The sequence below is a fragment of the Pogoniulus pusillus genome, chromosome 4 (assembly GCF_015220805.1).
Source record: "Pogoniulus pusillus isolate bPogPus1 chromosome 4, bPogPus1.pri, whole genome shotgun sequence".
In the NCBI taxonomy this organism is placed as follows: domain Eukaryota; kingdom Metazoa; phylum Chordata; class Aves; order Piciformes; family Lybiidae; genus Pogoniulus; species Pogoniulus pusillus.
In genome coordinates, this window is record NC_087267.1 from 31,170,561 (window position 1) to 31,184,957 (window position 14,397).

At 41.7% G+C, this 14,397-nt stretch overlaps 2 protein-coding genes across 2 annotated transcripts in view; both read right to left on the reverse strand.

Moving 5' to 3' along the window:
• Positions 1-421: 421 nt before the first annotated feature.
• LOC135174221 (sucrase-isomaltase, intestinal-like) lies at positions 422-13,915 on the reverse strand. The gene is made up of 7 exons (XM_064141439.1): positions 13,856-13,915; positions 11,715-11,771; positions 9,909-10,039; positions 9,065-9,153; positions 8,662-8,711; positions 4,153-4,311; positions 422-592 (listed from the first exon to the last, which is right to left on the reverse strand). Exons 1-7 carry the CDS (start codon positions 13,913-13,915, stop codon positions 533-535), a joined length of 606 nt encoding a protein of 201 aa, XP_063997509.1. The 3' UTR covers positions 422-532.
• A 119-nt stretch (positions 13,916-14,034) lies between these two features.
• The window catches only part of LOC135174232 (sucrase-isomaltase, intestinal-like), a 53,643-nt gene continuing 53,280 nt past the window's right edge, over positions 14,035-14,397 (reverse strand). Inside the window, exon 17 of the mRNA XM_064141448.1 lies at positions 14,035-14,200. Within this exon, the coding sequence (XP_063997518.1) occupies positions 14,035-14,200 (166 nt within the window). The remainder of the gene's footprint in view (positions 14,201-14,397) is intronic.

Below are 14,397 nucleotides of genomic sequence, written 5' to 3' on the forward strand. Positions count from 1 at the left end.
CATAAGCTGGAGCTTCTTGTGGTCTTGGGAGATCGTTCTGCAGCCAGGTATAGGTGAAGTACAAAGTAGATCTGGGTATTCCCAACCTTTGACAAAGTCTTTTGCATGAGTTCTGCTGATAAATACATGCTGCCTTCTCCAGGGGAGGACCATGTGAATTAAGCTGACTTAAGTTGCCTTTTTTTTTTATCACCCTGGGTTTGAAATAAACCACAGTGTATGCTATCCATAATACAGTCCCATTGAGATCATTTCCAAATATTATCTTCATCTGTAGTGAGAGAAAACTTTCAGGATGATTTCTTCTATGCTATTTTGAACACATATGAGTTTATGGTTATACTCTTTAGCCACTACTGAAGATATTACTGTAAGAATACCGAGTTAAAAATAACTGCACAGGCCAAGATCAGTCATCAAGTGAGTGTATATGCATAAATTTAATGGCAATTTTTTTTTTTTACATGAAAATCCAAATAAGCTCAATATCCAAGGGCCAAGGATGCTGTTAGGTCAGTGTTTTCTGCACATTCTAGTAAATCCTAATGTTGAGCTCCTTGGTAAGTGGGGCAGAAATCCGTAAAGTGAGTTTCTAGGGGAAAAAAAAAGACACACAAAAATAACTAACAACTTTATCTTAACTTAGAAAAAAAGATCATCTCAAAACAAACAATTAGAATGGAAACTTGAGCTTAGACCTTCACGATTCCCTTAATGTCATCTAGTAGGCGAGAGTGATTTGGTGGCAGTATGCACTTTGTACTGCTGTATTCAATTCGACATCCATTTTAGTTATTCAGGAACCATTTAAAATTAATTAATAACATTAATTAAATGTGGATTTGTAACTATAATACCCATCCTTCTCTTTTTCTTCAATGTTAAATATGATGTATTTTATGCTACTCATGTAATTTCCCTCTTCAGTACTTAACCAGTTTTATCCTTAGGTTTTGGAATTGTTAATCCCTTTAAATGCACAATTTCCATTCGCACCTCTTAGCTAATTCTTTGCCCACCCACAAATTCCTGTTGACATCATCACAGTCTATGCTTAGATCACTCCTTCAAAGTGTAAATCTTTCATCAGAAATAGTTCTCTACCACAACTTGGTAAATAGGAGTCATAGAATCAACCATGTTGTAAGAGATCTGCAAGATCATCCAGTAATTTAGCTTTTATTCGGAGGGCCAGATCTAGGCATGTATACTGCAGTCCCATCTCACCACTAAACCACCAGGAGCTAGAAAGGCCACTCCAGACTGCATGGACATTGAAAAATATGACACTGAGAACCATGAGGCAGCAGTGTGCCCAGGTGGCCAAGAGAGCCAATGGCATCCTGGCCTGCATCAGGAACAGTGTGGCCAGTAGGACAAGGGAGGTTATTCTTCCCCTGTACTCAGCACTGGTCAGGCCACACCTTGAGTATTGTGTCCAGTTCTGGGCCCCTCAATTCAAGAGAGATGCTGAGGTGCTGGAATGTGTCCAGAGAAGAGCAACAAAGCTGGTGAGGGGCCTGGAACACAAACCCTATGAGGAGAGGCTGAGGGAGCTGGGGGTGTTTAGCCTGGAGATGAGGAGGCTCAGGGGTGACCTCATTACTGTCTACAACTATCTGAAGGGACATTGTAGCCAGGTGGGGGGTGGCCTCTTCTCCCAGGCAACCAGCAACAGAACAAGTGGACACAATCTCAAGTTGTGCCAGGGTAGGTATAGGCTGGATGTTAGGAGGAAGTTGTTGCCAGAGAGAGTGATTTGACATTGGAATGGGCTGCCCAGGGAGGTGGTGGAGTCACTGTCCCTGGAGGTGTTCAAGAAAAGCCTGGATGAGGCACTTAGTGCCATGGTCTAGTTGACTGGCTAGGGCTGGGTGCTAGGTTGGACTGGATGATCTTGGAGGTCTCTTCCAACCTGGTTGATTCTATGATTCTATGACATGGAGAACCTTCCTGCACCTCTCAGCCAAAGATGCAAGCAGAAGAAGAAGAACCTTCCTATGCCTAAATCAATTTTTTGTCAGCACAAGTCTGGTCAACAAAAACATTCTTCCAACATCCCTGCTGCAGTTACAATACAGTTCCTGTAGCTCTTAGGGTACAATACTCAAAGGGAGAAAAAAAGAAGATAAGAAACTCCTAATAACAGGAAGATTTTGTGACATTACAAATGTCAGATCAATGTAGTGCTGCATGAATCAGAAAGAAAAGGCTTATTACTAAGCAATCTACTTCTATTTATATCCAAATAACTATGACAGTGCCTTTAGGAAAACTTGCTTTCTGTAAAGCAAAAGCAATATGGTAGAAGTGGCTTTCTACTACAATCCCTTCACAGTCTTCATACTTGTTAATCAATGATACAGTGTGTAATCTCATTAAGCCTGTGGAAAAGTGGCAAATTTGCCCTCTAGATTTTGTTGGAGTTTTCTGTTTGTTTGTTTTTTAATTACATGGATTGTAAGTTTTCAACATTTGAACCCAAGCTGCTAGTGTTTTTCTTTTTCAGTAGTCAAACATAAGAGGATTGTAGGTAATGGCATTTAACATCTGTAGGGAGATTTGACTGAATCACTCAGAACCATAAGAGGGACACGTTTAGCTGGTTTAAATAATACAATTATTGTGTGGCTTTGGACTTTCCCTCCTACAGCAGCTTGGTGGGTTTTTTCCTCCATTATTTGAACTAGCACTTAAGTCACTGAGATCATCTTCTTCACTTAAAACAAACTTTAGATTATACTATTGTGACAAGCTTTTATGTCTTTCTTAATTATCTTTTTATGTGATGCTGTTTGTATGCAGTTATCCTCTGGATTTCTGTGATGGGTGCCTTCAAGCACATCTCAACTGAATGTTTTCTTTAACCTGCCACATTTATATTGCATTCAGCTTGCTCAGAGGCAGTTTGGCTGTTAAAACAATTTGAGGTGCTCCTGATTACCTGTATTTATGACATTGACTCTGAAAGTGAGGTTTTCACAATTCTCTAAGGCAGAAATTTATTCTCAGCAATTTTCTTACTTCACAGAATCCTTCTCTAAATTAAAAGTTAGAGCCAGATGCATGTAATGGGGATCACACTTTGGTTACAAACAAACCTAGATCACTGAGCCTAGCGGGTGGAGTAACAAGATGTGACATCTATTGCTTGTTAGTGGCAACTTACACTGTTGGTACGGGGACTTCTCTAGATACAGGTCAGTGTTGAGATGCAAGTATTACATCTCACACAGCTTGGTGGTTGGTGACAATAAGGAACAAGTGACCAGAGCAAATAAAGTTTATACAGCACTGTTCTTACGTGGAAAACAAAAGTGAGACAACAGAGACTGTTGCAGCCCTTTATCAGGAGTGTTCAGTCTGTCACCTCTAGGGTGTCTCCTTGTTGGTGCTAGAGGAGCATTGCACAAGCAAGTCATGCATTTTGATCTGGGACCCCGAGGATGGACATGCTAAGAAGCTGAAACTGTAACTGTTGTTTCACTGTAGTATTATTTTTCTTAAAGAACACAAAGGAACAACAGAGATTTGCCCTTCCACTTCTGAAGACATGAAGACACTCATTAGAGCCAGTTACACTGTAATAGTTTTTGGACACTAATTGTGAGAAGAGATCTCCATCTCTTCTCCATCTCCATCTCTTCTCCAACTTCTTTTAGCAGTTAATATCTTTGACAAGTCTTCTCATATTATCAGAATGATAATAACATCCATACAGGATGAGGCACTCGGTGCCATGGTCTAGTTGACTGGATAGGGCTGGTTGGACTGGATGATCTTGGAGGTCTCTTCCAACCTGATTGATTCGATGATTCTATGATTCTATAAAACTGCTAACATTTCTCCCAGCTTGTGGAGCTGTATCTTCCTTTCATTTTCTCACAAGTTTAAAATCTTGCAAAAGCAGCAGACATTAAGTAAAAAGCAAGTGTTATGTGTAACAGCAAAGATTAACATTTCCTAAACCAGCTCATACTTTTGCTTTCCCCCCCCAAAAAAAATCAGGCTGCTGTATCAAGAGTTGGTGTCTGGTTATATTTGGAAATGTAAGGATGTGCGGATGAGAAACTTTCTGTTATTCATTGACTATTCTTTCTTATTCATTCTCTTTCCCTAAGGTCTTTCATAACTGCTCAGCAGAGCTCTTACCCCACTCCGCTCAAAACTGAAGGCATCTCTGTGAATGTCTCTTCCGTTCAGAGCAACAGCATGAGGTCTCAGTTTCAGGCCAAGAATCGTAATTTTGTTGTACTTCAAAGTGTCAGCTCCTTGGTAGCCATTTTTAACTATTTCTGTCTTCAGATTTCCCTGCAAAATGCCACAGAGAAAATGTTAGAAACACAACAAAGCTTTCAAGTGACTTAAAGCATACTGTTACTGTTGTGGTCTACTCTTCTCAGTGAATATATAGAGTGTCTTCTGGTGTAGACACTAAAGTCTGAGATAGTAAAGGAAAAATAAGAGCTGTTAATTTTGACATGTGAAAGCTTTTGGGCATTTATACAAGCTAACAAAGTGGGAAACAAGATAGCATTTACAGCATTCACTCAGAATCTTTTTGGAACCATTTTTTCTACTTATCAATGCAAATTTGGTTCTTGCACCCATTTACAGGCTACAGCAGCATATGCAAAGCCAAAACACAGAGATTCAGCTAGTGACCTTAAGGCAGATTAATTAACATCCACAACTAACTGTTTTAAACTATCAGCATCTTCCACAAACATCAGCTGCTAGATATTTTGTCCCTATTCATAAGAACTCATTAGGGAAAATGCAAGAAGCTGCTCTAAGTTAGGTTGCTGTAGGAAGTGGTGTTGTGCTTTAACTTCAAAGCTGTATTTGCCCCAGAAATGCAGATCACACTGCGCTCTGTGCAAGCTGAAGAATGCTAACTGCAGGACCTGAACAGAATCATAGAGGATTTAAACCAGCGTAGTGCTCTTCTTCTTTACACTGCCATTGTCTTATCAGGGTTCTTAGTGCCATGGTCTAGTTGATTGGACAGGGCTGGGTGATAGGTTGGACCAGATGATCTTGGAGGTCTCTTCCAACCTGGTTGATTCTGTGATTCTATGTCTCACATCTCCACAGCTCCTGCTAGAAATCTCTATGTTCCAGCTTTCAAAACACTGAAGGAAAACCCTATGTCCAGACAGCTTTGTTGGTTGTCCTTATTTACTACGTATCCTGTATTTATGGATGTGCCAGGAGGACATACAAAGTCATTAAAACAAACGCCTTTGGATCACCAGCAGCAGTAATTTCCCATACAAGCAATGAAGAGGAATCACTGCATCTGTTATGTGATGGAAGCTGTTAAGGAAATAAAGATGAGTTCCACTGCTCAGGAAGTGCTGAATGATATGCAATCATAACTTTTTAAAAATATGCCCAGGAGAAACCTTTTGCATAAATTATTTTGCTTTACTTCAATAGTGCACGGCAGGAGGGGAGCAGAAGCTAGATCACAATAGTTGTAACTTACGTCTGAGCCTCAACTGCTTTTTTTCCAGGCATCAGCACTAAAAATAAGTGCTAAACCCCAGCACACTCATTTAAACTGCCTAAATAAGGAATGTTTGCTATCATGGAGCAAATGGGGAGAGGCCTCTAAAAGCCTCTGAAGAATTTGTTAGGGTACCTATGTATCTCCTCCTCACTGGCAGAGCACTATCACAGAGGGAGGGTTAATATAAAGAGACCATCTCCCTGTAGGGATTTTCTGCTGTCTCAGGTGTAGCTAAGCAGGAGAGCTATCTCAAGGTGGCCACATGGACCCAGTAAAATCAATGTGATACTGAACTCAGTGATTACAATATATGAATAAATAAACTTGCTGTGGACCTCTGAGGCCATGATCCAAGACTCTGCAGTAGATAACACTGTCCCTCTGACCAAGGTCTAGAACTCAAGGTCTTAAGGAGATAGGGAGCTGATGGTTCAGGGAATGAGTGACCCTTTCCTCTTCAAGCATTTAGTGGTTAAAGTAACAGCCTGAAAAGGTTCTGAATTCTTGTTAAAGGAAGTTCTGTCCAGAAGCCAGGACCTTCCCCTGCACTTCTTACTATCCTCTCAGAAGCTCCTATTTCCTTGGGCAATCCTTCCTGCCACCATCTCTTGAGTGTAGTCTGGACTCACTTTCTACAATCTAAGCACATCTGCCTTGTCTGCCACCTCTGGGGAAGAAGGCAGAGTTTGTGTCTCTCTCCACTCATCCGCTTGAGCGTGTCCAGGGAAGGGCGACGAGGCTGGGGAGAGGCCTTGAGCACAGCCCTGCGAGGAGAGGCTGAGGGAGCTGGGATTGGTTAGCCTGGAGAAGAGGAGGCTCAGGGGTGACCTTATTGCTGTCTACAACTACCTGAGGGGGGGTTGTGGCCAGGAGGAGGTTGCTCTCTTCTCTCAGGTGGCCAGTGCCAGAACGAGAGGACACAGCCTCAGGCTGCGCCAGGGGAGATTTAGGCTTGAGGTGAGGAGAAAGTTCTTCACTGAGAGAGTCATTGGACACTGGAATGGGCTGCCTGGGGAGGTGGTGGAGTCGCCGTCCCTGGAGCTGTTCAAGGCAAGGTTGGACGTGGCACTTGGTGCCATGGTGTAGCCTTGAGCTCTGTGGTAAAGGGTTGGACTTGATGATCTATGAGGTCTCTTCCAACCTTGTTGATACTGTGATCCCTGAAGTACAGTAGACCTTAGACATCTGGCTCAAGTTTTTTTCTAGACTGGCAAGTTTAGCATATGTGGCACTTGGATTTAGGTCACTTTGCCATTCTGCATGTTGAAATGGAGGTGTCAAATGAATTAAAATACCAGTTGCAGCAAGGCAGTAGGCAGAGGGCAGGCAGCTTGAATCATTTTCTGACATTTAAGTGCTTGCACAAGTCTTAAATCCTGCTTTGCACTTCTGGGTTGTTTAAATGAAAATATAAATGAAAGGGTCTAATCCTGCAGCTTTTTCTTGCACAACACTTTGTGTGGGTTCAGAGTAAGTGTTGTGGTGTCAGACCTCAGCAGTAAATCATTTAGGGAAGAAAACTTGTGTTCCCCTAAAACTAGCTGATTAGATTATTGATCCACTTTTTAAATGAATATAGAAATATGCAACAAATATCAAGACTTTCATACACTTCTCATACCTTTGCAATTTGCTATTTGAGGTGGATTGCTTTCTGTATAATAAACATGTAATTAAAAACATCAACATTAGAGACATTTGAATGCAGATAGGGACTTCAGTCACGGGTTTACAGGCAGAAATCAAATATGAGCAATGAGAAATGGAAGTGCCAGTGAATCAACAATCTAATTTGCACAGAACAGAATCTAATATAAAACTGGGTATTTTTTTCTGCAGCCTTACTGCAATAAATTATTATACATAGGGCTACAGAAATCTGAAATAATTCTTTTTCCTTTTTTGCTGTTGTAAAAACCTTTTTTTTTTTTAAAGAAGATTTTTTTCTTTCTTGGCAAAATTTGGAGTCTAGACATGTGGTATTAGTCCCAAGAGAATATATCAGAACTATACAAGACTACATAATAAAATCCATCTCTTATCCTGGCTCGCTCTCGGCTCCTGGAAGACATATATTCTAAGAGAAGTATCACAAGGGTGATTAACACACTTTCATCTTTTGACTATTTTCCATAGACTACTTTGAGTCTTTTAGGAGTATAGATTGTCAAAGTCACAGAATCATAGGATCATTTAGGTTGCAAGAGGCCTTTAGGATCATCAAGCCTAGCCATAAACCTCAAACTGCCAAGTCCACTACTAAACCGTATCCCTACACACCACATCTATACATCTTTTAAATACCTCCAGAGATGTTGACTCAATCACTTTCAATGCCTTTCTAATGTCTAATCTAAACCTCCCGTAGCTCAGCTTGAGGTAATTTCCTCTTGTTCTGTCTCTTGTTGTGATAACTCCCACAACTGCCTATCATATACATGATCTTCTAGTAGATTTATAGCATTTTTCTTTGTTATTGCTTAAACCATTGGGTTTTTCTGTCTCTCATGACATGTCTGTACAGAATTGAGTGCTGTGTAAAAGGCATTAGTGCACTGACCCTGAGCTAATCTATTTCTGTGGCGCATGGAGCATCTGATCAGCACAGTGGGTTTCCAGTAGCATGCTGAATCACTCTGTGGGAGACCAACCATGGGAGCAACCTCTGTGCTATCAGACAAGGAAATGCAAGCTAAAGAAGTGAGACCATGAAATAAAAAAAGTGACACCATGAAATAAAAACTTCAAGTGATCAAAGTTTAAAAGTTGCTGGGACATATGGAAGCCTTTTTGCACCTATCAAACTGAAAGTGTTCACAGGAGGAAGACAAGGAAAAGATTTCTAATCCCTAGAAACTGCAAGTCAGGAAAAAAAAGTCTGAGCTGAAGAACTGGATTTTCAGATTCACATCACAGCAGGGACATTAATGATGTGTGACTACAATACCCAATGAACCAAACACAGAACTGCAGCACCGTAGCTGGACTATTTTGCAGCTGTCAGTAGATGAAAACATTAGGTAGTTTACCAGGTTCAAAGGTTGAGCTGTAAGGAAATAAGCTTTTCAGAGAACAGTTAGACATCAGCACCTTATAATGGCTGCACTCTAATACAGCTACCTGCGTGTAGGTAGGTACCTACTTACTTTGCTGAATGTATATTTAGCCAAGAAGTACTTCTCCTTTTCAATAGTATCTGTTAAAACAGGAAGCAAAATCCATAAGCAATTCACATTAATTGTAGCAAATGGTTAAAATCAGGATAACATGAATTGTGAGCTTTGTAATATCTGCCTCCAGTCTTCTTAGGGTAATTGCAGGGGAACACAACATGAATTACTGCCCTCTCTAGCACACCAGCCATTCCCAGTGTCATATCTTGCTCATATCAAAACACTTGACTCCTGGAGCAATCTGCTTTTCATCTCTGTAATGTTCAACTTAAGGTCAGTTCTCCAGCTATTTCTAGCAGGAGTCAGTGCCATTATACTGCTGAAAAGGCATCCTGATGAGAATTCAAACTACTTCACAATGGGGGACCAGACTTACCAATTGAATCACCATCATCCCAGAAGAGAGACCCAGAAGCTTCTCCATGTTCATCCAAAGCAATAATCAACCCAAATGGGTTCAGGCGGCTGTTGACAAACACGGTGGGAAGTGTCAGTCCAAGCTTGTGGGCACCAGCCCTTCCAAATTACTTAACAAAAGCTTCTGAACACAAATAACTCAAATTTTAAGGTTACAAAGAAGGCTGTGACAGAAGAGTGACAACCATGTTCACCAGGACTCCTGAAATAATGACAAAAACTCTACCTTGCTTTGTCCCACGGACAATGTTGTCACATGGACAATGTTGCCCCACTTTAGTAGCCTTAGTGAATGATAAATAGGCAATCTGCAAGGCAATTGGTCACCAGTGCTGCCTTACTATGGTTTGGATTGGCTGCTGGACAGTGCTATTCCCTTCCATACTCACATTAGCTTCTGAGCACGGTTTGGACTAGGATATTACCCACTGGCATAGGGAAACAATTTTCTTCCCTCTTTTCCACTCTGCCCATAACATTTGATAAACTCATCCAAGGAGAAGAGTTTTACATTTCCCCTTGTATATGTTTTCTCTGAATGACAGCAGGTCAGCATGGCAGTAAGAGGTGCAAAAGCTTTTCTGAGTGTAACCAGAGCCAGGAGTAGGTTTCAACTGTGCAACTGATGATGTGAGTCGTCCCTGTGGTGACTTCTCATAATGCAATGGAGCAAACAGTGGAATAAAAGTACTGTACTTATCACAGAGAGGCTCTCTTCTACATTTTCTTTTAATTGTTTTTATGACTGGCTGTGGGTCTGACCCACACCATGATTGTTTGGTGACAGACATAGATGATATTACCTCTTAGTAGTGGTTGTGGCAGGTTCCTGTTGTGGCAGAATGTAGCCTCCACGGATGAACAGAGGGATCTTATTCAGTGGGGCAGCCACAGTAGCATAGTTCTTCTTCCAGGCACTGGGGACTTTAAGACCCTACCAGAAAAATTGATGCCGTTAACAAAATGTGAATCCAGGCACTATACATCACGACTATATATCACTGAAAAAGAGGTCAAGGGCTACATTTTCATCTCAATCACATCAGTGAAATTCCAAACAAAAAAGCAGATTTTCAGGGGTACTATTTCAGTTCCTTTTTTAACATGAAAGGATCTATCTCCTGCAGCTATGCATATGCATGAGAGAGAAGCATCCTGAATGAAAGACAGAAAATCATCTTTATAAACAGTATCGTTATTCCATATGCTGTGGAGAAAAAAAAAGCAGCTCTCATCAAGACACCAAGCAAAAAGCAAAAGAAACTTTTGCATCCACTTTTCATGCATATAGAGCCTGTCAAATTTTGGTTTAAGGTGATTCATAATCATTTGGGAACTTAAGCTGTAGATTCTTGTCGCTTTAAAGGACAAGTCTTCCCCTTTCAAAAAGTAATTGCAGCATTCAACACATGAAATTCCTAAGTGTAGACAACCAGCATTAAGTTCTTTGCATCATTCCTTTCTGACTTAATGCCTCAAAACCAGGTGTAGGCAATGCTATCGAAACAAAATAGGTAACAGGAAGGCTTTGCTCTAGTGCTCTGTAAATTATAATTATGAATTATGGTGAGTACCCAACCTTGGGCTTGGATAAACACCGTATGCATGGCAAGTATGTGCCAAATGCTGGGAGATGAGCTTCGTTTGTGTTAGACCAGAGCTGCTGTCCCTGTGCTCAGCCCAGCAAAGGCAGGAACAGAATGAACCACAGCAAGAAAAACTGAATTAAATACTCAACCTTGCAGTGCGATAGTTTATGGGGGAAAAAAAAAAGGAGAGGGTTGGATGAACATGTGTCTGGTGACACTATTGGCCAAGGAGGAAAAGGAACACACCTCTTTAGGAACAAGTCTGAATTTGCTCTGAGAGCATTTCCATCTGTCAGCATCGTTCAGGGTAGTTAACAGCCTGATGCTCCTGGGCTTACACTTCTGGAAGTTCTTAACATCAGCCTAACTACTTCTGCTGAAACCAACATTGGTCTTACCTTGCAAACTGCAGGGTAAGTCAGGTGAAGCACTTTTGGAAATGCAATACTGAAGAGGGTGTTGAAGAGGGCAAAACTTCTAGCCCATGAAACTAGAACAGAAGGCATCTTCCATAGAGCAGATTGTTCTGCATCTTTTGGAAGCATCTTTTGAGGAGGACCCTAACCTTGCTCTCTAAATATGCCTCCTGCAAAATTTGATGCATGTGCAGAAGCGAATGCACAAAATGGTTTGCAGCATGTTTTCAGAGCAACTCAGGTTTCTGTCTCTGTTTCTATGTCAGGAAGCGTATCAGTACAAGACTCAAAACATGCAGTAAGTTCTGGGGAGAACAAAGGAACCTTGAGAGTTTCATACATTTCTAGGCTGCCCCTGAAAATTCAGTTCTCTATGTCTCAGAGCTTTACAAACCAAAACCAGAAAACAAAATGCTATTGAAAGCTGTATCATCTACTCTCCCAACTACTAGCCTGGTGTAGGCTTTCTGTGCTCCGCTTTTCTCAATCACAGATGCTGAGGTAAAAATGCTGTTGAACACTGCTAAAAGTTATTTTGCTGGAATAGTATAATTTAAAATAATGTTTAAAAAGAAGCATGAAAATTCATCTTAAAAATGCTTACGGTATAGTAGTCAAACCATGCTGCGTCAGGGAAATACACGTCCACAGATCTTGCTCCCTGTAATGGATATAACATGATTAAAATATTTGTTTCCTTTTGCATTTCTGGTATTACATTAGCTTGATTATATTTGCACATGGAGAGATGTATGCTGAATATTCTAATAACATCAGATCTTGGATACTGTGGCTGAGTTATTACCGTAACAGCGGACTAGGGCTGGCTAATCTATAACACTAAACAGATGAGCCTGTCCCATTTGGGGGGTTTTTACTGCCATTCTGCAGAGTGACTCAATGTGATAGGATTATTTCATTCTAGTGCATAGTTGTATTTCTTGCAAATGTAACTGACCATGTTGTGTTCCTCTAACATCTCAGCAACCCCAGTAAGGTCTACAGCAGCCTTAACAAGGCAGGACTTCACACCTGACAACAGAATGGGGGGGATGGTCAGGGTAGTTTGCCTGTCTATTCAGACCTTACTAGCTGTTTAACAAATAAAGGCAGGCTTAATCTATTAAGTGCCTTGAAAACTTGAAGGAAAAATGCTATGAAGTCAAGATGTTCCTCTCTGTATATTTTCACCCACAATATTCTGGTCTGCCAAGAAGTCTGTAATCACTTTCTGAATAAGCCTTGTTTTCATGACTCCCTAAATAGGAAGACAATGTGTGAGGCAGTTCCCTGGTTTAATTTTAATGGATGTTGTACTAGCAAGACAAGGAACAAAGGGATAGCTGCCCCTGACCCATCTGCTCTAAAAAACTGAGTGCCTAGCTGCAGTTTGACACAGCCACTGCTGGCCTGTATTGTCACTGTAAGGGGCTTACAGCTCACCTCTGTCCCATGCCCTACTAGGTGGCACAAACTCTTGTTGCTACCTCTTTCCCACAGCAAGCCCCAGCAATCTGTTGCCTCCGAATTTCTCTTCCCCCCCTCAGGCCACAGGCACTAGAATAAAGTATAACTTTCTGTATCTTTATAATGCTGCCTTTTATTCACTTCTTTACAGGAAGTTGCTCCTGGCTTGTCACTCCTTCATGGGAAGGTTCATCTCACATCTTTTTATCATCTTGCTGGTCAGAGACCTTATGAAATCTCCTTGTTTATTAGACATCAGCTGTTAGAAACCTAGAGAAGTCTAAAGATGAAGGACTGGCAAATGATGTGCTTCAGTAGAGTCAGAATGGCTTTGGATACAGGAACAAGAATTTCATTTTACATTCACAAAGGCTTGAGGGCTGGTTTAAAAAAGGTGACTAACGGTGCCTGTTTCCGTGTTTGGTCATCAGGAACACCTAGAAAATGTATCAGATATTCTGGCAGCAAACTGATCACAAACAGCTTTAGGATACATCACATGCAAATATTTAGTTCTGCTCAGACATACCAATCTGGAGAAGCCTGGAGAAGAGGAGGCTCAGGGGTGATCTTATTGCTGTCTACAACTACCTGAGGGGTGGTTGTGGCCAGGAGGAGGTTGCTCTCTTCTCTCAGGTGGCCAGTGCCAGAACGAGAGGGCACAGCCTCAGGCTGTGCCAGGGGAGATTTAGGCTCGAGGTGAGGAGAAAGTTCTTCACTGAGAGAGTCATTGGACACTGGAATGGGCTGCCCGGGGAGGTGGTGGAGTCGCCGTCCCTGGGGCTGTTCAAGGCAAGATTGGACGTGGCACTTGGTGCCATGGTCTAGCCTTGAGCTCTGTGGTAAAGGGTTGGACTTGATGATCTGTGAGGTCTCTTCCAACCCTGATGATACTGTGATACTGTGATCTGGTGCTGTCAGCAGTTAGTGCTGGGGCAAGGAGAGAAACTCACCTTGCTCCAGCAGAGCAGTGAGAGCCCTGAGCCTAGTGCCATGCCCAGCACAGCCATAGGAAAAAGGTGCTTCTAAAAACCTGTCCTATCAGAGCTAACATTGTCATTAGTGTTTCTGTAATTAATTAGTTTGCCTCCCGCAGGCCACAGCCCTTGACATGCTGCAATTCCAAAACCCTATGGCTGAGCGGCAACACTACAACCAGTTTGCTCTGATATCTGCGTGTTTCTTCCCCGCTTGACAGTTACTGCTGTGTGTGTGTCCTTGGAGGGAGCTCTCAGCACAAGAATAGGAGCATGTGAGGGGCAGAATTCGCCTGTTCACATCCATTCGGCGCTTGTAGTAGCAAGGAAATGCCAAGCCCTCGCTTTCATCCTCCCACATCAATCACTGGGCAGATCTCTACTGTCTGTGCTGCTTAGAAATGCGTTCTGCAAGCTTTGACAGTGGAGGTAAGAAACGGGTAGATATAAACAAACATGCTCTGAATGTCACCCAACGCCCTAAGCACAGTTCTTTTTTTGTTGTTGTTCTTTATCTTTTAATTCCAGTTTGATGGCTTTTTTTTTCATTGCTGTACTTGCCTCTTCAAGAACAGGAGCGATCATAAAAGCAGGTCCCCAGAGGAAGGCAGTGTCTATTCCGTGAGTCTGCTGATCAGTGGTAAACCTAGTGTGGAAAGTGAGATATGTAATCTTAATTTTTATAGATCCTGAAGAATATTTTGTTATTACTCCCTGTGGCAAGAAATATTCTTCCTCAAGGCATCTTTCAACACTGCCAAATATTTTTCCTGGTTGAAGGAATGCCAAAAGCTGGATAGAGATTGTGAAATTACAGTAGCACCTTCCATACTGCACCAGATC

What these genes read in the sequence shown, in the direction of transcription:
- LOC135174221 (XM_064141439.1), bottom strand. Translation starts at nt 13,915, where the DNA reads ATGTGGGAGGATGAAAGCGAGGGCTTGGCATTTCCTTGCTACTACAAG. An exon ending in GCCACAACCACTACTAAGAG is followed by an intron (nt 9,154 to 9,908) that starts GTAATATCATCT and finishes GTTTGTCAACAG; the next exon opens with CCGCCTGAACCCATTTGGGT. An exon ending in CTAAATATACATTCAGCAAA is followed by an intron (nt 4,312 to 8,661) that starts GTAAGTAGGTAC and finishes GGCATTTTGCAG; the next exon opens with GGAAATCTGAAGACAGAAAT.